This window comes from Plecotus auritus (genome assembly GCF_963455305.1).
Source record: "Plecotus auritus genome assembly, chromosome: 5".
Lineage (NCBI taxonomy): Eukaryota > Metazoa > Chordata > Mammalia > Chiroptera > Vespertilionidae > Plecotus > Plecotus auritus.
In genome coordinates, this window is record NC_137776.1 from 58,555,776 (window position 1) to 58,579,362 (window position 23,587).

The 23,587-nt window shown below is 42.3% G+C and overlaps 1 protein-coding gene across 2 annotated transcripts in view; it reads left to right on the top strand.

Annotated features, from left to right (window-relative positions):
* Window positions 1–23,587, top strand: part of ITGB6 (integrin subunit beta 6) — a 132,151-nt gene that overhangs the window by 82,322 nt on the left and 26,242 nt on the right. For both annotated transcript variants that reach the window (XM_080669081.1, XM_080669082.1), the window contains 3 exons: window positions 12,221–12,310; window positions 22,231–22,365; window positions 22,584–23,001. In XM_080669081.1, the coding sequence (XP_080525207.1) occupies window positions 12,221–12,310; window positions 22,231–22,365; window positions 22,584–23,001 (643 nt within the window). The remainder of the gene's footprint in view (window positions 1–12,220; window positions 12,311–22,230; window positions 22,366–22,583; window positions 23,002–23,587) is intronic.

Below are 23,587 nucleotides of genomic sequence, written 5' to 3' on the forward strand. Positions count from 1 at the left end.
TCCAGGAATCAATAACCCAGTTTTTATTTCACCCCTTCTTTCTTCTTTTTGTTTATCTTTTGAGCTTTTCACTGTAGCAAGAGAGTTGAAAAGAGAAAGAGAAATTAGGAAAGAAGATAAAACAAAAATTGGATCCCTTTGCCACTTGTTAGCTGTTTTGTTTTATAATATTCACTGTTGGGAAAGATCAAAACAATTTTGATGGGATGAAAATCCCTTTATCTCTGGCCTCAGTTTTTATAAAACACACACACACACACACACACACACACACACACACACAACCCCTAGCTTTAATAGTGGCTCAGCCTGGAGGGTGGGACTCACGAAGGATTCCAATGATCTTTGCCCAGATAAAATATAGTTAGCTGTAAGATAGCTAATTTTAGAGCGTGATGTAGAAAGTTGTTCTTTATCCTATCAATCCCATCCTATAATTGGGGATTCCAAATTTATATGCTTTTAGAAAAAATAAAATCATCTAAGAATATAGAGAAAATTTGTGGTTTATGAGAAATATCCATGAAGTTAATTTTTTTAAAATCCAGGTGTAATGAAAAGGATTCTGATTTCCCTCTCTAATTGAGGTTCTGGGAACAAAGACTGAGGATAGCCAGCTGCCTACACTTTCCTCATTAAGAAAAACTCTCTTGGAGAGGAAGGATTCAGAAATAAAACTCATCCTCAGATTATCAAGGCAAAGTTGTTAGAAATATTTTCTAGTCTAATTAATACACCGCAATCATGAAAGTCATCAGTTGCTATCTCTAAGAGTCCACATAGTACTTTTTGTCTAAAGAACTCAAAGACTTGCAATCCAGATGATAAACAAAACAAAAAAGATACCAATTTAAAGTAGGGTCTTCATGAGATGCCTATTAAGCCAACCCAAGTAGCACTATTATATGGGATTGCATCAATACAAGCCCTAAATATTTCAAGATTTACACAACACCCAGAATGTCTAGCATATGATTGAAACTAAGACTTTATTGATTGCATTCATTCATTTATTCATCCATTCGTCAAACATTTCATGAGCTCCTCCAAAGAACCAGGGTGTTTGACTATAAAGAAGAATAAGTCACAGTGCCTCCCTTAATAAGTGTCATAGAGCATGAGCAGATTTGTAGATCAATCATCTGTCTAAAGAATAGGATAAGGGCATTTCAGAAGTTGCATTCTGGAAAGAGACCCCAAGGCAAAGAGTTTGCTGAGGAGCCAGAGCTTTCATATCTGTCAACATTTTTACTCTTTTCTATTTGTTAGAAGGGGCTGCAAGTTAACTGGCAATCATAAGCTACCTTTGATGCTATCATTCTATAGCGGAGGGCCAGAGATGAAATGCAACTATGATTATGAGAATAATAGGGAAGGTTTGCTGAGGGCTCATTAGGTAGCAGCCTGGGGTTAAGTATTTCAACTCATTTTATAATCTAATCTCCATTTTATGATAAAAGAACCCAAAATAACAAAGCAGGTTGCATAGGAGAACCAGGATTTGAACCTAGACAGTTTGAGTCCACAGCTTCAACCACTGAGTTAAAGTGCAATTGAACGTGGATTGATGTCGTGAAAGAACTTGCTAATTTATAGCCACTAGACTGCCAGCCTTCTATAGTAACTGACTTTGAAAGTCAAGGAGCAGTGAAAGCCCAGAGCCTAAGGGTAGAGCAGAGCTGCCTGACAGATGAACTGATAGGTGAGATTCTTATAAATGGCAGAATCCTTCAAGGCCAGTAAACACTAGGGTCCTTTGATGTTGCTGCTAATTTAGCAAGTTTTAAATGTGTGGACTTGAAAAAAGAGAGACATTTGGATTCCGCCTTATGGGTTATTTAAGCTCTGAGTGGTATGAGCAGGCTCGGGAACATGATTTCAATGGTCAACCATCTACAACAGCTATTGTATATGGTAATCACTATCTATTGTTTCAACCTAAGGGGGGTTGGAAGGAAGGAAGGCCTGACAAAGGATGTAGGTTTGTTATGGTACAGTTTAAGCACACAGAAAAATAGAATAATGTAATGAACATCCATATGCCTACTATGCAGATTTCTTAAATCTCAACATTTTGCCTCCATATTTGCTTCAGATTTTTTAAAGAAATAAAACATTTCAGATGCAGTTGCCTGCTGTATAACTGCCCAGTTCTGTCTGACCCCACCCCCTCTTTCCTCCCATAGAAATAAGTTCAGTATCCTGAACTCAAGTGTTTAGTATTTTGTACTATTAAAACTATATGTACATCCATAAATAATTGCATAGTTTTGGCTTATGAGTTTAATTTCTGCAAATGTTTTTTGACTCAATGTTATGTTTCAGGGTTTTCTTTAATTATGGTAAAATATACGTAACAAAATTTACCATTTTAATCATGTTTAAATATACAGTTCTGTGGCATTAATTGCATTCACTTTGTTGTACTCACTGTTATGTTTTTGAGGCTTAGCCATGGAGACCCACATAGCTTTCGGTTACTCTATTCCACGGCCATGCATATTCCATTAAGTGTATTTACTGCAATGTGTTCATTCTGCAACTGAGGGCATCGGATCTCTTCTACCTGTGCAGCATTACAAATGTTGCAGCATGCACATCCTTGCATACATTTTCTCCACTGAGGAGCCATTGCTAGAAGTGAAGTCCCAGGTCACAGGGGAGTGGCATCCTCAGCTCGCCTGGGTGTGTCCAAGGGGCTCTCCAAAGGTTGTATCAGTTACTCTCCTACAGACAATGAGGGAGTGTGAACCCCCCCCCCCCAAAAAAAAAATCCACCACACACTTTAAATTGCTTCTTCAGATGGTAAAATTAACATATTATTTGAAAGGGGAAAAAGTGGGGATACAGAAAAGCACAAAGAAGAAAATAAAAATCACTCAAAACTCACCATGCAGACATAACTAACCATTCTTGACATTTTAGAATAAGTCCTCTCTTTTTTCTTTGAATACATTTACATATTTTAACATAATTGGCATCATACTGTACCTATTAAGTATGTTCACATTTTTTAATGAGTTTATATATTTACAGTTTTATAAAGGCATAAAAATTGCACTTAGTTATATGTCAAACACTCACTTTTATTGACAAGAATAACATCAAGTGAAATCGAGGTGATTGTACCAAATTCGCAACCTGTGTTTGCTATCCTCACAGGGCGCCTGCTTTAAAATAAAAGCAAACTTGCCCTCCTCCCACCAGCAGCTCCAGAACATCACAGTTACTACATTTTTACTTACTAGGTGACGTTTTTACATATTCCCATGATGCTTAGTTACTTTTTTACATGTGATAACTTTAATAGGACCAACAAATTATTTCTAGTATATGTTTTCGTATGCCTGAAAGTTCCCCATTGGTGAGGACTCCAACATTTGTGAACAAACTCAGTTTCTCCAAAGACTCCTCTCCATACTGCGAAGTGCTCAAAGCTGTGTGATTACCTTCTTTTTGCCACCTCAGGGACCACAGGATACAGGCACTCCTGTTTAACGCAGTTACCGGTAGACCCCCTGAAGCCTTGCCTGAGGTTGCAATAGGCCTCTCTGGCTGGTCCAAATGACACCTCTGCTTAAAGGAAGCTCACTCCGGCTGGAAGCTCACTCCAGTTGCTATGCAGGAGTCTAACTGCAAGCAAGCATTCTCCATGTGGCAGAACCCACTGAACTGTTACATATGGCATCAAGGCACCAGGGACAAGTTAAAGTGATAAGAAGAGTTTGGGAGTATTATATATTTTCCATAAGAGTTTGGGAGTATTATATATTTCAATTCTGCGCCTAATTGTTACTGGTGAGACAGGAACTCGGTTCTTGTCTTCTTGGAAGAAATATTTTAATGTAGAGACGAAGTGTAGCAAAGTAAGTAAGAATTTATTGGTGGCAGCAAAAATATACTTAAGACAGTGAAACAAGGAGAGGCATAGAAGTAACAGGACAGCCTAGGCTGGGCAGCTTTTGCTCACTGAGAAGTCAGAGAGAGGGGGACCTTGGAGACAGGTTTAGGGGGTTAACCTAAACCTGCCCATTTAGCTGCCCATTGCTCCCCTGGTTGCTGGTCTTGTGGGGTCCCTTAGAAGGAAGAAGGGGGGAAGGAATGGTACAGGCCTGTTCCCCCGGGGTGGGGGAGTGGGGGAGTGAGAACTGAGTCCTTCATCCTGAGCTTATCTCTCCCTTGCAGGTAGAAATCTTAGGGGAGGTCACAGGGGAGGGTCTTAAAAGAATATTCATCAGCTTTCCAGGTATGCTTTTTCAGGGTCCTGGCCTCCACTGATTAGCTGTTACCAGGGCAGGGGGTCATCAGTTAATGTACCTGGTCCTGAGGCAGTTATGGTATTATTTGTCTGGTTTTGCTGTTTTTCTGGTCCTGGAGCTGAAATACAACTGAGACCTAGATGTTATATTGAGGAAGGAAAAGGTCAGGGGGTCTAAACCACATGACTAGTGATATGAAAGATTAGGGGTCCAAACTATGATATGCTAGGTGAGGAAAGGTTACCCTGGGTGTGAGGTTCTTGTTTTCCCAGTTTTACCCCTTGCTAGGCCTCTGGGGCTTTCTGCCCTGGTGAATTGCTATACCTGGCCCATCATCCTTGCTTTGGTCATGTCAGTCTAATTGCCTATAATATGATTATCTGAAAGAACCCAAAATCTGCTACAAAGGGGCTAGTATTAATTAATTAATAGTTCAATATTTTGTGGCCCCTATATACTGAATGTTAAAAAAGGAAACAGATAATTTTGGAAACAGAAAATATGGTTGAGTTTGAACAGTTTGGGCACACTTCATTCATTAATTCAAGATTGGCATACTTTTTTTCTATAGGATTGCCATAAAAATGCAGGGTGCCCAGTTAAATTTGAATTTCAAATAAGCAACAAACAAATGTTTTGAATAAGTATATCCCATGCAGTATTTGAGGCACATTCACACTAAAAATTTTGGAAAAATTAATTAAAAACTGGGAAAGAATAGTGTGTAGGGATGGAGAATAATGAAAGGAGAGAGTCTAGGATCTTACTTCAATAGGATCTTCAGGGAAGACTTCTTACAGGAAGTATTTATGTTATCACTTCAAGGTTTGTGTGCCTGACACTTCACAGGCCAATATTCAACACGTCAGAGTTTGAAGTAAGAAAAATTTTATTGATTGAGAAGGCCCAACTCAAAAAGATGGGGGTGCCTTACAATTTCCACAAATCCATCTTAAGAGGGCCCAGAATTCAGGCTTCTTTTATGTCAAGGGAAGGGAAGAGGCCAGGGACAAAAGGTGTGTAACATCTAGGCACCAACAGATCCAAGGAAGAGTGCAAACTCTCTAAATTTCTTTGTTCCCAGTCAGTTGACCCCCCACTGATTTGAGTCAGGTCTGGAGGCATCTGTAAATCTTTGATAAATAGTCATTATTTTGTATATTTTCCCCTAATTCTTCGGGAAAGGCACCTTTTGGCAAGAGGCTGTTCTTGTGAAAACTTAAGCCTCAAGCAGAATTCCTCTAGTTAATTAGTATATCTACAGCAGGAGCTATTAGCCTAACAGCTCTGGAAGAAATGCAGGTTAGAATTAAGATAGAGTCAGAGAAAGCAAACTTTTCACTGTTATAATTATGAAGCAGCAACCTGAAGTGAAGAGTTTTCAAGAAGAGAAGGCTTGTACAAAGGCCCTCAGGGGTGGGCAAACTTTTTGACTCGAGGGCCACAATGGGTTCTTAAACTGGACCGGAGGGCCGGAACAAAAGCATGGATGGAGTGTTTGTGTGAACTAATATAAATTCAAAGTAAAGGAGCAGAGGGGAGAGCAAGAGAACCGGACAGAACAGCCGGATCGGCCCGCGGGCCGTAGTTTGCCCACGGCTGCCCTAGACTCAGTGTTCAGGCTAGTTGGGTTGATGTGAGCTGTATAGTAGGAGAGGAAGTGGGAGAGAGAGGGTAAAACCAGGCCCTCTGTCTTAAAGGCCAAGGCTAGTAAGCATGGTGCCCTTCTGTGGGCAACGGGCATCCAAAAACACTACTTTTGTCATTGAATGGAGAATTGACCTCTTAGGTGTCAACAAAATGTTGAACTATATTAAAACTGAGGATCCCTTCTGAATTAAGGGTATACAAGTTTCAGAACATGACACCTTTATTTTCCAAATTGCCACAGCAACGTTTTTACTTTTGGTGCTCTTTAGAATCGCTTGGGGAGCTTTCTAAAAAACTCAATGCCCAGGCATCCCCCTGATTCAATTAAATAAGCATCTCTGGGTCTGAGACCCCAGGCACCAGTGTTTTTCAAAATCTCCCCTGGTATATCCAGTCACCTGTGGAGCTTGGTAAAATGCAGACTGATTCAGAAGGTCTGGACCAAGACCTGAGATTCTGCATTTCTCACAAGCCCCCACATGATGCTGCTGCTGCTGCTGCTGCTGCTGCTGCTGCTGCTGCTGCTGCTGGTCGACCCAGCACACTTCAAGTAGCAAGTAGCGTGGGGCCACTCCCTCTTTAGCAGTCCTTGTACATACACCTGCTTTCTCTTTTCTGCTCCTCTTCATTGTGCTCCCAGCAGTCATCCTTTAAAGTTTTATTACCTGCCATTGAGTCTGCAAAGCAAAGGAGCATGCTAATGACCCCAATGTGGTTTCCCATTTTAAAAAGCACTTTCTAAAGCCTTGGGATTTGCATTCCACAACAAGGTCTGCAGGTCCTCTCCAAAGGCAGGTTAATCTTATTAAGAGATGATCTGTGGGATCCTCAGTAACAAGGACTCCGTGTAGCCTCTTTGTTCTCTGAAGTCACCATTCTCCATCGCCTCTCTGCACTTGTTTGTCTCACAACAGTCACGCACGGCGGGTCCATTTGTCTTGTCTTATCACTCCAGTACTACTGCCGATCACTCGTTCAGCTGTGTGCTACAGCTCCTCGGCTGACAAGATAATTACACTCCGGGGCAGACTGGGAGAAAGACAGGTAGTGCTCCAAAGTTCCGAAGCCGACTACTCGTCATTGCTGGTGCAGACTTCAACATCAAGCACCTGATCTAATTAGCACCCTCCCATCCTGCCTGCCTGCCTGTGGAATGCTGACAATTGAAAGCCTGAAGGCAAAGCAAATATCAGGCAACCCGGAGACAGACATTCACACTCCCTCGTGCCAGAAACAATTACACATTCTTTCAGGAATCCTGGGTGTCCTAGTAACACAGTCCAACCTGGGGGTAAACTTTTGCATAATACTGGGAGCCCTGCATTTACCGGTAATGAACGTGAGAACCAGCCGAATGGAACCTCATAGGGATGAAAGACCTCACGGGAAGAAAGCCTTCCGACTGCCTTCAGAAGAAGGGTTTATGCCAGCACCTGCAGCCTGCCCCTAGCTCTGGAACAAGCACACTGCTTGACAAAAGCAAGGTGTCACCAGCAAAGAGCTATTTTCCTTTGACCAGATAAATAGCACAATATAGGCCCCAAGGAAAAAAAAAAATTTGACCTCTATGGTTTCACTAATTCCTACATTTCTTTCAAGAGGTAGCCTTTCCGTTTGAAAGTGATGACAGCCACAACCCTTTTTCCTTCTTCCTTTTTGCTTTGGGTACACAAGTGTTCTATAATCTCTAAGCTCCTGCATGTAAATACAAGGCATCGTTACTGTGTCTTTCTAAGGAAACTCACCCTCGATGGCTGTTGGCATTTGCACCAGTTCCTGGCAGGGCCTGGCGGAGCAGGGTGAGCACTGGCTTTGCAGTGGAGATCCGTTCGTACCACTTATTAGCTCTGTGACTGGGCAGGGTTCTCACTTCTCAGCTCAAGCAACGGGTTTAAAGGTTAAAAAAGTCAAAAGAACCGGCGTAGAATGTCAGGGGTTGAACTGTGTTCCCCCTAAAGCTATGTGAAAGTCCTAATGCCTAGTTCCTCAGACTGTGACCTTATGTGGAAATAGAGCCTTTTGGATGTAATTAGTTAAGATGAGGTCGTATTGAGTATGGTGGACCTTTAGTCCAGCACGACTGGAGAGTACTTAGAAGAGACACGGAGACAGAGACACAGGAGGGAGAACACCATGCGGCTGTGAAGGCAGATGCACAGTCAAGCCAAGGATTGCCAGCGACCACCAGAAGTGAGGACAAGAAGGGGCAGACTCTCCCCTTCAGGCTTCAGAGGGAACAGGGCCCTGCCGACACCTTACTCTTTGTCTTCTGGCCACAGAACTGTGAGACAGTAATTTCTGTGGTTTCAGGCCACCCAGTTTATGGTACTTAGTTACAGCAGCCCTCGGAAATGAATACATCAGTTAACATAGGCTTCCTCATGAACCTCTCTCAGACTCATCTAGGACATCTCCAGACCACAACAGCCGTTGCCCATGTTGGGCATGTACCATCAGTGTCCTGGTTAAGAGACCTGGTTCTAGGGCATGGCAGGTGGGTCCAGCTCTGCTACTTCCTGGCTGGATGACCACGGGCAAGTTCACTAAAGTCCCTGGGCCTCAGTATTATGGCAGTAAAACAAGGATAAGAATGAAATCGAAATAGTAGAGTTTCTTTGAAGGATGAAAGAGATGACACTGCTAATTTCGAGTGTTAGCTCCAGCGATCTTTCCCAGATGGTGGTAAGAGGATCGTCATGGGCACCTTTAGTCCTGTCTGCAGCGTGGGCTCATTGCACCAGAACAGCGAGCTATGTAGAACCGAGGAGATAAAGAGCAATGAGGTCCTTTGCCCGGTATTCCCACTACTTCCCCAAGCTGTGCGTGAGTCCCCATGACAACACACCCTCTAGGAGCTTGGGTTTCGGAAGATGTGTCCAAAGGCAGGAGGTGCTTGGGGATATCAGGAGGCTTGTGAGGACCTCTGCATCCTGTGTAAGGTCCTCTAAGTTACTAACTGCAGCTCATGAGGGACCAGTTCCTGAACACAGCCAGGCTCTGAAACCTGAAGACGAGAGTTAACCCATTAGGAAGTGCCAGCGAAGCAGGAAGGAAGGTCACTGTCAGGAGCTATGCCTTCTAGGGGCAAGAGCACCAAAATAGCACCAAAAGTAGCCAGGGTTTGCCAAGGTCCTCAGTCTGAGTCTTTTTAAAGAGAAATCCAAGCAACAGCCTGTCCACGGCTAGCAGGGGCAGCAGGTGTGTCAGCATGGCTCTCTGCCCTCAGCCAAGCAGGCGCACACACCTGACAGCTGGTTCTGGCACTGAACTTGCAGCCTCTGAGAGTCTGCAGGTGTGAATTCAGTCGCTTTCTTCTGTATCCTTTCATGCCTGTCCACTAAATGACCCCCTGTCTATTTCTCACCCTCTATCCTTGACAGGAGACTTTTGGACCAAAAAAAATAATAATAATAAGTTGTGTGTTTTTTTTGGTGTGTGTGTGTGTGTGTGTGTTTGTTTGTTTGTTTTTGTTTTGAGATGGGGCAGAGTGAACAAATAAATAGAGCTTGATGAAAAAAGTTAAGAAAACTAAAGCAATCAGCAGAAGACAACCTTGCAAACATGGATGAGAAAAGAAACCTCAGGAACTCCTGGGTGGCATGGTAGGAAGGAGGGGAGAAAGTCCATAATTAGGATAATCCAGGGACAGATAACAGGGAATTCAAGCCCAAGCATAGGAGTTTGCATTTCTCATCAGCTCATGTAACATCGTGTTTTCAGAGCTCACCATTTTTAATATCCAACAGTCATCTTTTATAGTTACAGTGCTATAATTTATCACATCCAGGCATGCAAAAGCATCCTTTTTCTAACATTAAACATGTTTAATCAGGACAATTTATAATAGCACTTTAGGGATTTAATGAAAGAAAGGCATTTGACACATGATATTTATAGTAATCATAACACTACAAGATTTAAAGTATAATTTTTTTACAGTGTTAGATCAGGACGCCAAATTGTCCATGCTTCTAGTTAGTTATTTGCAATGCTTTGGGGGGGAAAATCAGCATCCAGGAATTAATTAATAGTTTCCCTCCACACCATTGTCAGTGTTGTCATTGGGTACCACTGTTGGTGGCCAACTCCTTTCTACCCTGGCTCCAGTGGCAATCAGCAAATACGATTCATGCTAAACCACTTGTCCTAATAGCCAAGTGCCAGATGATATACCACATGTAGGAACATAATTATGCTTTAGGAAGTACACGGATTTGGCTTTGTTAACCAAGAATTAACCCCAAAACTGAAGGCCACTTGAATTACTGCTTATGGAAAATACCCTTTAGTCCTCAGCCTCGGGAATAGCTGGACATTTTTTCAAGGGAAGCAATTTTATGCAATGCTAAGAGCCTTGAAATTCTTTTTCAAAAGGATCTAAACCTTTCCTTGTCAAGCTCTAAAGATTCCCTCTGCCTTCTCTTCTGGGACTAGTCAAATTTACACACATTCCAGCTTCACTTGAGTGAAACTCAAGTTCCTACTTAGGTATTCTCCGTTAACCACAGGCCTCACGCTTCACGGCCCTTTTGACGTGTTTATTTGAAAAGGCAAGTTGATAAACTGGTGCCTTCCCTGTATTTGACAAGTTCTACCTGACTCGGGGAAACAGAGTGGGGCCCACCTTCACCGGACAGGGATGTGGCCACAGAGAGATGGGAAGAGCGTACCTGGATTACTGCCCATGGCCCTTCAATAATAAAGCATAGCATCCAGGCAAAGAGGGACAACGGACACTTTCAAGGGTTCAGATTTACATCAAATGCAAACTGAAACACAACCATGAACACTGAAATAAGAGAAACAAAACCCACAAATTAAAAACAAAGTCATCCCCCGTCCCCCACTCCCCCCACCCCCCGCCTTTTAATACAAGAGGCATAGAAAGCTTGGACTTAACCCAGGTGCCCACCGCTGGCAAGTGGGTGGGACCTCATAGACCATGTCACCCTGGCTTCATTTGTTCCTCTCCTTGGTCGTCCTTGTCCCAATTTAGTTGCTTACCATCACAATGATGATGAGTGATAACGATTAGTTGTGAGTTTGCTTTGTGTATTTCCTAAGCTACTTCAATCTTGTGTGGAATAAGAATAGGATATTATGTTTGAACTACAGGAGATGCCCTAAATCCTTCACTCAAAGCTTACTTCTCTTTTCTATGTACAATTTTAATAAATTCAGCCATCTGATTTCACAGCACACAGCAACTTAGAAGACCACAGCTGACAAAAAGAGTGATTGTCTCTTGATGTCTCACAGCATATTAAGCCGACCTAATAGATGTTGTTGATGCCAGAGCAAATGAGTAAATTGGTAGGCAAGTGATATCTTACAGCTTAACAAGAAGAAGGAAACTATTTAAAAACAAATAAAAGAAGCAAAAGCATAGCAGTTGGGGCCCACCTGGTATGGGTGTGATCTATCATGGACTCTAGAAGCCTTTGATGATTATAGAGCTATAGGTATTATTGATAAGTAGGACTCTCTTCAAGAAAAAGAACATCAAAGTATGCTTTGGAGTCTTTATTTAAGAAAACGGGGGCCTGTGCAGTACACTTCAGACAACTTTCTGTCTGAAGATAGTTTTAAACATAAAATTTAAGAGAGGGGTAGTTATCAGCTGTCTGGAAAATTCCCTTTTTTGCAATGCCTCATTCCCTGGCCATGTTCAGTACCTGGAGTGTTGAAGAAATGGGTGAGTCCTACTCAGGTGGGAACCACATCTCAGGAGAAGCAATGTAGGTGGGGATGCAGTGGTGTAGAGGGAGGCTCCGATGCACTCAATACCCCTGGGAAGGGAGGAGGTGACAATAAGCAGCCAATAATTTGCGCCTTTTCTCCACCAAGCGATTGGCAAACACCCCTGGACTGAACGACTAACAAAGTGACCTGATGGCAGTCAAGGGCCTGTGTATACCAACTCATGGTTTCTGCACCGTTACAAAAAAAGAGAAGATAGTTCCTGATAGTACATTCAGAATTTTTTGGACAAAGACACCCCATGAGTGGAGGATGTTACCTAGGTGTTATTAAGACTTGACTCCTGTCGTGATCTAGATCACAGCCCTAGACGAAGGCAGTTACTGACACTAGATTTCCCAGCGGCGACACTGGCCAGTCCATTTCCCCCTTGCGTGAAGGCTGCAGCAGGAGGCAGGGCTCCAGTCTCAGGAGCAACGTCTGTTTATTTTTCAGGAGCCTGTTGCCCCAGCTGGTTAAATAGAGGTGATCTCAGCCAGCAGGCGGAACCCCACACTTGACATTTCTCAATTAAAGTGAGCAAAGATTGACTTCTTCTTTTTGTTTACAGAATTATGCAAAACTCATTCCTGGAGCTACAGTAGGGCTACTTCAGAAAGACTCTGGGAACATTCTCCAGCTGATCATCTCCGCCTATGAAGTATGGTACTTTACAGTTGGCTTTTTTTTGGGGGGGGGCGGGGTACTCATCTGGTATTCAAAAACTGAGATGTGTTTTAGGCAGTTAACTACACTTCTATTTGTTGGTAGAGAGAATGCTTATCCAGAGAAAAATCTCCTTGCATGAATGCGGCCAAAATATACATTTTGTTCATTCTACTTGCAGATATTCTTCCTGAGAGGTGAGGCCGAAAGTAGAAAAATCATACACCTGATTATAAAGTTGAGGTTGTTTTTATAATAATAAGCAAAACAAATTTTTAATTCTACTGAAAAAAACCCATGAGTCATACAATTAAGCTCCCCTCTGCGTGGAAAAGGAGAGAGAGAGAGAGAGAGAGAGAGAGAGAGAGAGAGAGAGAGAGAGAGAAACAACTTTAAATTGCCAGCTCCACAGGCTTAGTGAGATTACATCATAACTCAAAAAACACACAAAGCACACCAGGAACAATGCCACTTTGCCACTTTGTGGATTCTCTACTTTGGGGAACCAGAGGAATTTTTCATTGGTTTATTGTTTTGCATATATACACTATTTTTGCCTTGACTTTGTTAATTAGTACCTGAGAACAGAATTTCTTGCTTAAAGTAGGATATATACCTACAGAGTTGCTATGTTCTCTTCTTTGTTAGTAGATGGCCAATTGTCAACTCTTTTTTATTTTGGTTCCTAAATATTATCCCCCTTTCTTGCCTTTACTTACAAAGAAAACACACACACACACACACGCACACACACACATATACACACACATACACACACGCACACACACACAATGATAAAGCTCTAAATTAGGACAGGAATGAAACAAGAAAAATTTTAGAAAGCACTAAAGCTCTAATATTTGCTCTAAACAGCAGTTACATAATACCTAATGAATAAAATTCTAATTTTCAATGTTTTAAAATTACATCTAAATTCCATATGCATTCTATGCCAATACTTAGCAAATACTGAACCCGTATTCCCCAACTAAGTGAGATTTTGGATCATCTGGAAAACCTTTTAAAAAACAGGTGTGTCCAGATGTCTCTTACAGACGTCTTAGAAGAATTTTAAGGGAAGAAGAACTTTATATTTTGAAAAAACTCTCCAATTACTTTGAGATTGCCCCATCAATTTTGAAACTCACCTTAAGTGGGAAAAGCAAAGTATTCTTTCTCAAATACATGTCCTCAGAGAATTAAACACAGATATGTCCATTAAAATTATAGGATGGGTTTTTTCCCCTGCGCTTATATTCTCAGAAACGTCAGTTTTCTTAGCTCCCATCAAAAATTTATCACCACATTAGCTCATGCTTGAAATTCTTCCAAATAGGAAAGCTTGTCAACAAAATACTAAAAAACCTGTCTTGCCTTTATGCAGTAATTAAGAATTTTAATGTGTCCAATCAAATAAAATCACATAGCAATCCTTCACCAAATTAGAATACACATTTTTCTTTAACCCAGCATTCTCACAAGTGCTACCTACTAGCATCTTCAAAGGAATTAAGCAAAACATTGTCCAAAATATATCCCCCTCCTGTCTGACCAGTCTGGTCCACGTGTCTGCTCACTCTGTCAGAGGTTAGGCCTCACTATGGTCCCAAATCACTCACATCACTACAGGGGCGTTGAAATCAAGGCGTCACACATTTGAAGTGAATCTCCTGTCCTTATTTTACTGTCTCAAAACTACCAAGTGTCTCTTCTTCTTACCTAAACAGTCTTGCTCTGGAGTTACATTGAAACTTCATGATTCCCTGGATGAAGTATGCAGCAGACCTTGGCACTAGTCCAAATTATTTTTCTGTTCTGGTATTTTTTAATGTATTCTAAAAGGACTTTAAAATGTGGGGATCCTTAGACTGGATTTCTTTCCAGTCTATAAAGAGAAGAGCAGGAATGAGGATATGTTGAGAGAAAACAGGAAACTCTTCCACCTAACTTCTAGTGGGACAGCAGCAGACAGATTGTGTGTATAACTAGTGATTATAAACTTCAGCTCAATATTTTACGGTGGCCATGATGACATAAAAAAAGACACAACACCTTAAATACCAGATGTGTGTTCATTTGACTATTATCCGCTGATTTCTTTCCTTCCCTAACCACATAGTAAAAGCTACTGAAATACTAATGCTCCCAAGGCAAGTTCCTCTCCTGGCATTTAAACTCCAGCAGGGAAGTGACTTGGTTTGTTTTCTTTTGCCTGGTTCATAGTAGACACTCAACAATTGAATGGAGAATATGATGAAATATATAAATAAACATGGGTGTCCTTTCTTTGGGAAATTCACATTAAAATATTCCTGGTGAAATTTGCGACGTGGTATTTCAATTATATAATGCTGAGAATACCTTCATTTGGGGCAGATTATGTCACCCACTACTCCTAATTGCTGCCATCTACAGACTTTTAGGTCGAATCCCTCATTTCTCATTTAGTGCTTGACTCACTGGGCCACTCCCTCTTTTAGCACTACTCCTGTCTATTTTTTAAATTTTATTTATTGATTTTAGAGAGAGAGGGAAAGGAAGAGAGAAACATCAAAATGTTGTTTCACCCATTTATGTAGTCATTGGCTGACCCCTGTATGTGCCCCAACTGGGGATCAAACCCACAACCCTGATGCATTGGGACGATACTCCAACCACCTGAGCTACCCAGCCAGGGCACCCCTGTCTTACCTGTCTTAATTCTTGATGATCTATCTCTCTCTCTCTCTCTCTCTCTCTCTCTCTCCCCCCCCCCCCCTTTCTCTCTCTCTGTGTGTAAAAATCTTTCCCATATCTGGCCCCTCAGTTTCTTAAACTCTGTTTCAACAATTATCTTGTCCCCTGACCACTTAATTACTTTCTGATGCCTTTACTTTTTGTCCTACCTTAAACCTTATCATTGCCAATTAAATCTCAACTCCATGCAACCCATCCCTGATTACCACTTCTTATCTTTTCAACTCATACCTGCTAGTTCCCTTAATATTTCTTTCAACCCATCAGAATCTTTAATTAATTGACCCCTACCCTCACTTTACAGTTCCTCATCCCCTTGATGTTCTCTTTTGCCAGGAACCCCAGCTTAAATTCAATCATTATGTTCACTTTTTAGACACACCTTCAACCCCTGTGCTCATTATTGCTTCTTTGAGGTTGCTTGGCCAAACATGGTCCTGATTAAATACAACTCACCACTCTCAGCTGTCACTCATGGCTGAATGGGAATGCAAAAAAAACATAACAATCATCCTAACCAGACTCACTTTAAACTCGGGTTTATGGGTGGACCTCAAGCAGATCCCAGCAACCAAGCTGTATTTCTGTAGTATATATCCAAGTAGAGATGTCTAAGAAGTCAGTTGATATGTTAGTTGACAATTCAGGAGACTTAGCTCTCCCAAACATACTTCACTGATAGTTTTCTCCTTCTAAATTGATGGTAATTCATCCTTCCACTTGCTAGAGCCACAAAGTTTGAAATGATCCTTGACCCTCTCTTTCTCTGACACGCCAATTTCATCCATCAGGAAATCTTGTTGGCTCTATCCTCAAAATGATTTAGAACTTGATTCAGTCACTGCCTCCTCTACCCTTATTCTGGTCAGAGCCACCATCTTCTTCTTTCACCTGAATTATTGCAAAATCTCCTCATTGCTACCTCCCATTTTCACCTTTTGTTTCCTACATCCTGTTTTTAACAAAACAGCTAGAATATTCCCTTCAAATTATAAAGTCAGATCATATCACTCTTCTGTACATAACCCTGTTTTCTCATTTTACGTAGAAAGAAAAACTAAATTCTTTCTGACAGCCTCCCAGGACCCTATCAGATCTGTTCCCCTCCACCCCATTACCTCTCTGACTTCACCTCCTGTTACTCTCCTCCAACCCACTCCAAACCCAGTTCTCCTTGCTGTTCTGTTCCCAGAGCAAATCAGACATACTCATGTCTTAGGGTCTTTGCATGGACTGTAGCCTCTTCCTGGAACACTCCTTTTACAGTATCTGAATGGCTAATTTCTCCTCACTTTCCTGAAATTCTTAGCAAACTCTGACCACTTTTTAAAAATTGCAGCCTACAACCCTACACACGCTATCTTAATCTTCATTATCCCATTCAAACTTTTTTTGCATAGCATTTATCACCTTCTAGAGTGCTATATAATTTTCTTATTTATTATGGCTCTTTTTTTCTTTTCTGTCTTCCCATACTGGGATAGAAACTATTTCAGTGGGTTTTGTTTTCCAAGCACCTAAATCAGTGTTTGGTACATAGTGGACACTCCATAAATATTTTCTGAATGAATAAACATAAACTATAACTAGTTGAAATGAAACAGATTTAAAGAGTATATTTTAATGCTAATTTGGTAGAATTTAAAATCTTAAGACATGATGGAAATAATCTCTAGGACTGAGAAATGACACTTTAATATCTGTGCATATTCTGAAAAGTTAGCCTATGTCTACTGAAGGAGTGACAATATGAGGAAAATAAAAAGGCAGGGAAGAGGAGTGACTTAGAATTTATGGTCAGCAACTTGGAATTTGGAGGAAGACAAGGTAATATTACTATGCAGGTGGCAAAACTGTACTTGAGGAAAATTTGAAGCTGAATACATTTTTGAAATCTGAGCAATGAAGTGGGTATAAGAATTCAAATCCTTTTAGATGAACACAAATATAACTTAATTCATAATATTTTATAATTTATTTATATTGTTTTATTTTTAATAATGGGATTTGTCTCCCAAATGCAGACTTTTTAAAAATTAAAAATGTTTTTTCAACTACAGTTGACATTCAATATTATATTAATTCCAGGTGTATAGCATAGTGGTTAGACATTTATATAACTTATGAGTTATTCCCCCGATAAGTCTACTACCCACCTGACACCATACATAGTTTTTGCAATATTATTGATTATATTCCCAATGCTGCACTTTACATTACCATGACTGTTTTGTAACTGCCAATTTGTATTGCTTGACCCCTTCACCTTTTTCACTAAACCCTACACCCTCCTTCCATCTGGGCACCATCAGTGAGTTCTCTGTATCTGAGTCTCCTTCTGTTTTGTTTGTTCATTTATTTTGTCTTTTTTAGATTCCACCTGTAAGTGAAATCATATGGTATTTGTCTTTCTCTGTCTGACCTATTTCACTGAGCATAATACTCTCTAGGTCCATCCATGTAGTTGCAAATGGTAAGATTTCATTCTTTCAAGTAATAGTTCATTGTATATATGCACCACTTCTTCTTTATTCATTCATGTATTGACAGACACTTAGTGCTTCCATATCTTGGCTATTGTAAATATTGCTGCAATGAATTGGTGTTTCCAGTTTCTTCAGATAAATACTCAGAAGTGGACTTTCTGGGTTATAGGTAGTTCTATTTTTAATTATTTGAGGAACCTCTATACTGATTTCCATAGTGGCTGCACCAATTTGCAACCCCATCAACAATGCACAAGGGTTCCCTTTTTTCCACATCCTTTTCCACAACACTTGTTTGTTGACTTATTGGTGATAACCATTCTGACAGATGGTAGGTGATATCACATAGGTGTTTTAATTTGCATGTCTATAAATATTAGTGATGTTGAGGATCTTTTTATATGTCTATTGACCCTCTGTGTGTCCTCTTTAGAGAAGTATCTATTCAGGTCCTTTTTTTAATTGAATTGTTTGGAGGTGTTTTTTTGTGGGGGGGTATTAAATTGCATAAGTTCTTTATATACTTTGGATATTAACTCTTTATCAGTTGTATCATTGGCAAATATCTTCTCTCATTTGGAAGGCTGTCTTTTGTTTTGTTGCCGTGCAAACACTTTTTAGTTTGTTGTAGTCCTATTTCTTTATTTTTTCTTTTGTTTCCCTTGCCCAATGAGATATATCCAAAAAATATTACTAAGAGCAATGTCAACACACTTTTATTTTGTAAGAGAAAGAGGAACAGATAAAGTCTGAATAGTAACACCAACTTTCCCCACACCAACAGGTCTCCCTCTGCCTTTTTGACATTTTTCCTCCTGAAAAGCCTTGCCTTTATCTCCCCCTCTGGTACAACCTGTATGCTTCATATCTAATCTTCCTCTCTTAAATCTGTGTCATCACAATACCAACTAGCCCAGTTCCTAAGCCTCATGCCTCAGGCCAGGATGAATGCAACAACGTTCCAGCTTTCTAGACTCAAGGGTTCCAATCCCTTCCACTGGTCTGTTCTGCACAAGCCTTCCGGGCAACTCCCTTGCAGCTATCTTTTCTGTAGATTGTGCCCTTGCTTAACAGCTGCCAGTAATGCTTCCCATGGGTCTAAACTCATCTCTCCAAACTGCAGGGCTCTTTGTTGTCTGGTGTCTCTCAGAACAGTTGGAGTGTTGGCTTGGCCTGAGCCCCATTGTCTTCATTCTATCCCATTCCTGGCTTTGAGCTTTCTCTTTTCTTTGCTTTCCTTATTTTTTTAATTCTCACATGAGGATATATTTTTAATTGATTTTTTTAAGAGAGAGAGAGAGAGAGAGAATGAGAAGCATTGATGTGAGAGAGAAACATCAGTCGGTTGCCTCCCATCCTCACTCCGAACCTGCAATCTCTTGGTGTATAGGACAAGGCTCCAACCAGCTGAACTACCCAGCCAGGACTGAGCTTTCTCTTTTCTGATCCCCTAGCCTGAGGTACCACTGTCAAGGATTAGTCTTCTAACACTTCAGCCTTCACTGATCAACCTCTTTTCTGAACTGCCCCAAACTCTCATCTGTATTATACAATTTTTTTTAAGTTAATGCACAATGACTGACATTGTATATTAACTGCTTCACTTGGTTCCATCTTGTTGTTTTCAGTAAGATGATAATCATCTTGAGGGCAGAAATCTGTACTTAGACTCAATCCCCCACCCTGACTCTACACTAAATGTAAAATAGGACTCAATAAATTCCAATATTGCTTTCTAGGCACAGTTTCTCCCACATATTAATATCTCTAAAATTGGGATGCATTTTATAATTAACTAGAGGCCCGGTGCATGAATTCGTGCTTGGGTGGGGTCCCTCTGGATGGCCTGCAGGGATCAGGCCAAAAACCACAGTCCAACACTGCCTACAGCTCCTACCTGCTGCTCCCACTCATCCCGGCCCCACTGTGCCTGCTGCGGGCTCACACCCAATCAGTCCCAATTGGGAGAGGCTCATGCTGCCCCAGCAGTGCTCACCAGCCATGAGCCCTGCATCTGGTGCCCTCCCAAGGGGAGTGGCCTGCAGGATCGGGCTGAAACCAGCTCTCCAACATCCCCCAAGGGGTCCCAGATTGCGAGAGGGTGCAGGCCAGGCTGAGGGACCCTACTGGTGCACGATTAGGCCAGGGAGGGACTGTGGGAGGGCTCCAGGGTGTGTCTGGCCCATCTCACTCAGTCCTGATTGGCTGGACCGGAGCAGCAAGCTAACTTACTGGTCGGAGCATCTGCCCCCCTGGTAGTCAGTGCATATCAAAGCTACTGGTCGACCAGCTGACTGTCTGCCCCCTGGTGGTCAGTGTACATCAAAACGAGTGGTTGTGCAGCCTTAGCATACCATTAGCATATTACACTTTGATTGGTTGTTCTGCTGTTTGGTCTATTTGCATATTACCCTTTTATTATATAGGAATATTATGCTTTGATTGGTTGTTCAGTTGTTCTTTTATTCGGTCTATTTGCATATTACCCTTTTTTTTATATATAGGACTAGAGGCCCAGTGCATGAAAATCATGCACTAAGCGGGGGGGGGTGTCCTTCAGCCTGGCTTGCACCCTCTCCAATCTGGGACCCCTTGGGGGATGTCCAACTGCTGATTTAGGCCCGATCCCTAAACCGGCAGTCGGAAATCCCTCTCACAATCCAGAACCACAGGCTCCTAAGCACTCACCTGCCTTCCTGCCTGATCACCCCTAATCACCTCTGCCTGTTGGCCTGATTGCTGCCTAACTGCTCCCCTGCTGGCTTGATCGCCCCCAACTGCCCTCCCCTGCCAGCCTGATCACCCCCTACTGCCCTCCCCTGCCTGCCTGATTGCCCCCTAACTACTTGCTCCCCCATGCCAGCCTGATCTTGCCCCTAACTGCTTGCTCCCGCACTGGCCTGATCGCCCCTAACTGCTTGCTCCCCTGCCAGCCTGATCGCCCCTAACCGCCTCTGCCTCGGCCCCCACCATTGTGGCTTTGTCTGGAAGGAAGTCGGACGTCTGGAAGATGTCCAGTCGACCTGGTCTAATTAGCATATTACCCTTTTATTAGTATAGATTGTGTCTTACAAATGCTGTCAGCTGGGCAGAAGTCACACTGTAGTTTTGATTTCCTGCACATGTGTGCACTTGGCCATAACTGTATATATTGTTATTCAATTTGTGAAGTGTACTCTTCCTATCTAATAAAAGAGTAATATGCAAATTGACTGTCACTCCAACACACAAGATGGCCACCCCCATGTGGTCAAAGATGGCTGCCCCCATGTGGGCACAAGATGGCCAGCAGGGGAGGGCAGTTGTGGGCGATCAGGTCAGCAGGGGAGAGCAGTTGGGAGGGACCAGGCCTGCAAGGGAGGGCAGTTGGGGGTGACCTGGCCTGCAGGGGACGACAGTTGGGGGGGACCCAGTCCTTTAGGGGAGGGCAGTTGGGTGAGACCAGGCCTGGAGGGGAGGGCAGTTGGGGGGACCAGGCCTACAGGGAAGGGGCAGTTGGGAGGGACCAGGCCTGCAGGGGAGGGTAGTTGGGGGAGATCAGGCCTTCAGGGGAGGGCAGTTAGGGGTGACCGGCCTGGCAGAGGAGGGCAGTTGGGGGTGACCAGGCCTGCAGGGGAGGGCAGTTGGAGGGTACCAGGCCTGCAGGGGAGGGCAGTTGGAGGAGACCAGGCCTGCAGGGGAGGGCAATTGGGGGCAACCAGGCCAGCAGGGGAGGGCAGTTGTGGGGGACCAGGTCTGCAGGGGAGGGCAGTTGTGGGGGACCAGGCCTGCAGGGGAGGGCAGTTGGGGGCAACCAGTCCAGTAGGGGATGGCAGTTAGGGGTGACCAGGCTGGCAGGGGAGGGCAGTTAGACATCGATCAGGCTGGCAGGGGAGTGGTTAGGGGGCAATCAGGCAGTCAGGCAGGCAAGCAATTGGAAGCCAGCAGTCCTGGATTGTGAGAGGGATGTCCCAGATTGGAGAGGGTGCAGGCTGGCCTGAGGGACACACACACACACACCCCCTCCGTGCACGAATTTCATGCACCGGGCTTCTAGTTGTACTATAAATGTTGAGAATAATTGCCATTTAAAAACATCTTCAAAATTATACACTATGATTTGATATTAAAGTGAAAAGTTATTACATATGCAGAAATGTACCAAAACAGAGCTTCAGGGTATAAAATTGATATTAAGGAAGCAAATATTCATTGTTGGAGAAATGATTGCAATTCTGTATTCTTTGCAAAGCAACAACCCACTTCCTTATGGGACCTGAAAAATGATGATACTTACAAGAAAAGGAAGTTGTTGTTACATTTTGTTGCTGAGTACAAGTGAAAGAATTGCCTCTTATATGTCAAACAATGCAACTCAGGACTGGAGAATTTGCTAGATCCCTCAGAATGGATAAAAAAATTTTCAAAGCAATGATAGACTGATGGCATTGATTCATATGTTGTGCAGAATGATTCTGAGGTATTTTATCATAGTTCATTATAAAATAATGTGTTTCATAATTAATAGCATCTTGGATTTGATAAAATACGATTGTGTGTGTATCTTGCTCACTTGATTAATGATACTGTGAATTTCTTTTATACACAGTTTAATTTTATTCATTTGTAGTTTAGTAAATATGATTCTCAGATTCTCTTTTTGGCTGTGTTTTCTGGTTGTGACTTCATCTAACTCTTTATGTCTTAATGAAAGGAACTCCGGTCTGAGGTGGAACTGGAAGTATTAGGAGACACAGAAGGACTCAACCTGTCATTCACGGCTATCTGTAACAACAGGTCCTTCTTCCCACAGCAGAAGAAATGCTCGCACATGAAGGTGGGAGACACGGTAGGTACATGGCCAATGGAGGGTCTGAAAAAAATATTCAGGCAAGTCAGAAGTTACCTTAATGCATTGAAGCTGCACTTCCCCTTTCAAGCGTTTTCAAAGCAATTGCCAAAGATTTCCTGATACATGCTTTCTGGCAAAGATGATCCCCATGTGGCTTTGTTTCCCCCCATACATTTTGGTGGAAAGAAGAAGATAATTAGTATTTTCTTTTCCAGGCTTCATTCAACGTGTCTGTGAGTATACCAAACTGCGACAGGAAAAGCAGGCACATTATCATAAAGCCTGTGGGGCTGGGGGACACCCTAGAAATACTTGTCACTCCAGAATGCAACTGTGACTGCGAGAAAGAAGTGGAAGTGAACAGCTCCAAATGCCACAACGGGAACGGCTCCTTCCAGTGTGGGGTGTGTGCCTGCAACCCGGGCCACATGGGTCCTCACTGCGAGTGCGGGGAGGACGAGATGAGCACAGATTCCTGCAAGGAGGCCCCGGATCACCCCTCGTGCAATGGAAGAGGCGATTGCTACTGTGGGCAGTGCATCTGCCACTTGTCTCCCTATGGAAACATTTATGGGCCTTACTGCCAGTGTGACAATTTCTCCTGCGTGAGACACAAAGGGCTGCTGTGTGGAGGTAGGCTATGTCTAAATCCACCTTACTCTGCGGCTGAGCAAGTATTAAGGAGGGGCTCTTCATCCTTTGAACCTTCCACAGTCGCCTGGGCATAGTAGGTGCTCAATAAATATTTGCTAATCAACTGAATGGGTTAATCTTCCGACCCAAGGTAATGATTTTTTTTTCTGGCTCTTACATTCATTTGGAGTGAGATCTCTGCCAACTCAATTTGCATGCCTATTATTATTTCCCTAAGAGTAAGTAGGTAAAAGATGGAAATGCCTTCTCTTTGGTTATACACAGATTCCACAAAACTGCATGTGATTTGAACTCCATTATCGTCCAGATTTTTCTGGATCAGACTGCTGGGTATCTAACCCAATGCTTAAATATTACTTTGGAAAAATTAAAAGCAAGACTGCTTAAGGACCATAATGCCAAAGACAAAGGACACACAAAAACTAAATGGACTTCCAGGGCCTTCATTCACTTGCACAAATATTTATTGACCATCTATTATGTGGTAGATACAAAATTAGGAATGGGGTCTAATAAAGATAAATAAGCACATCTGTAAAGAAGGTTATGATAGGGTAAAAATGAA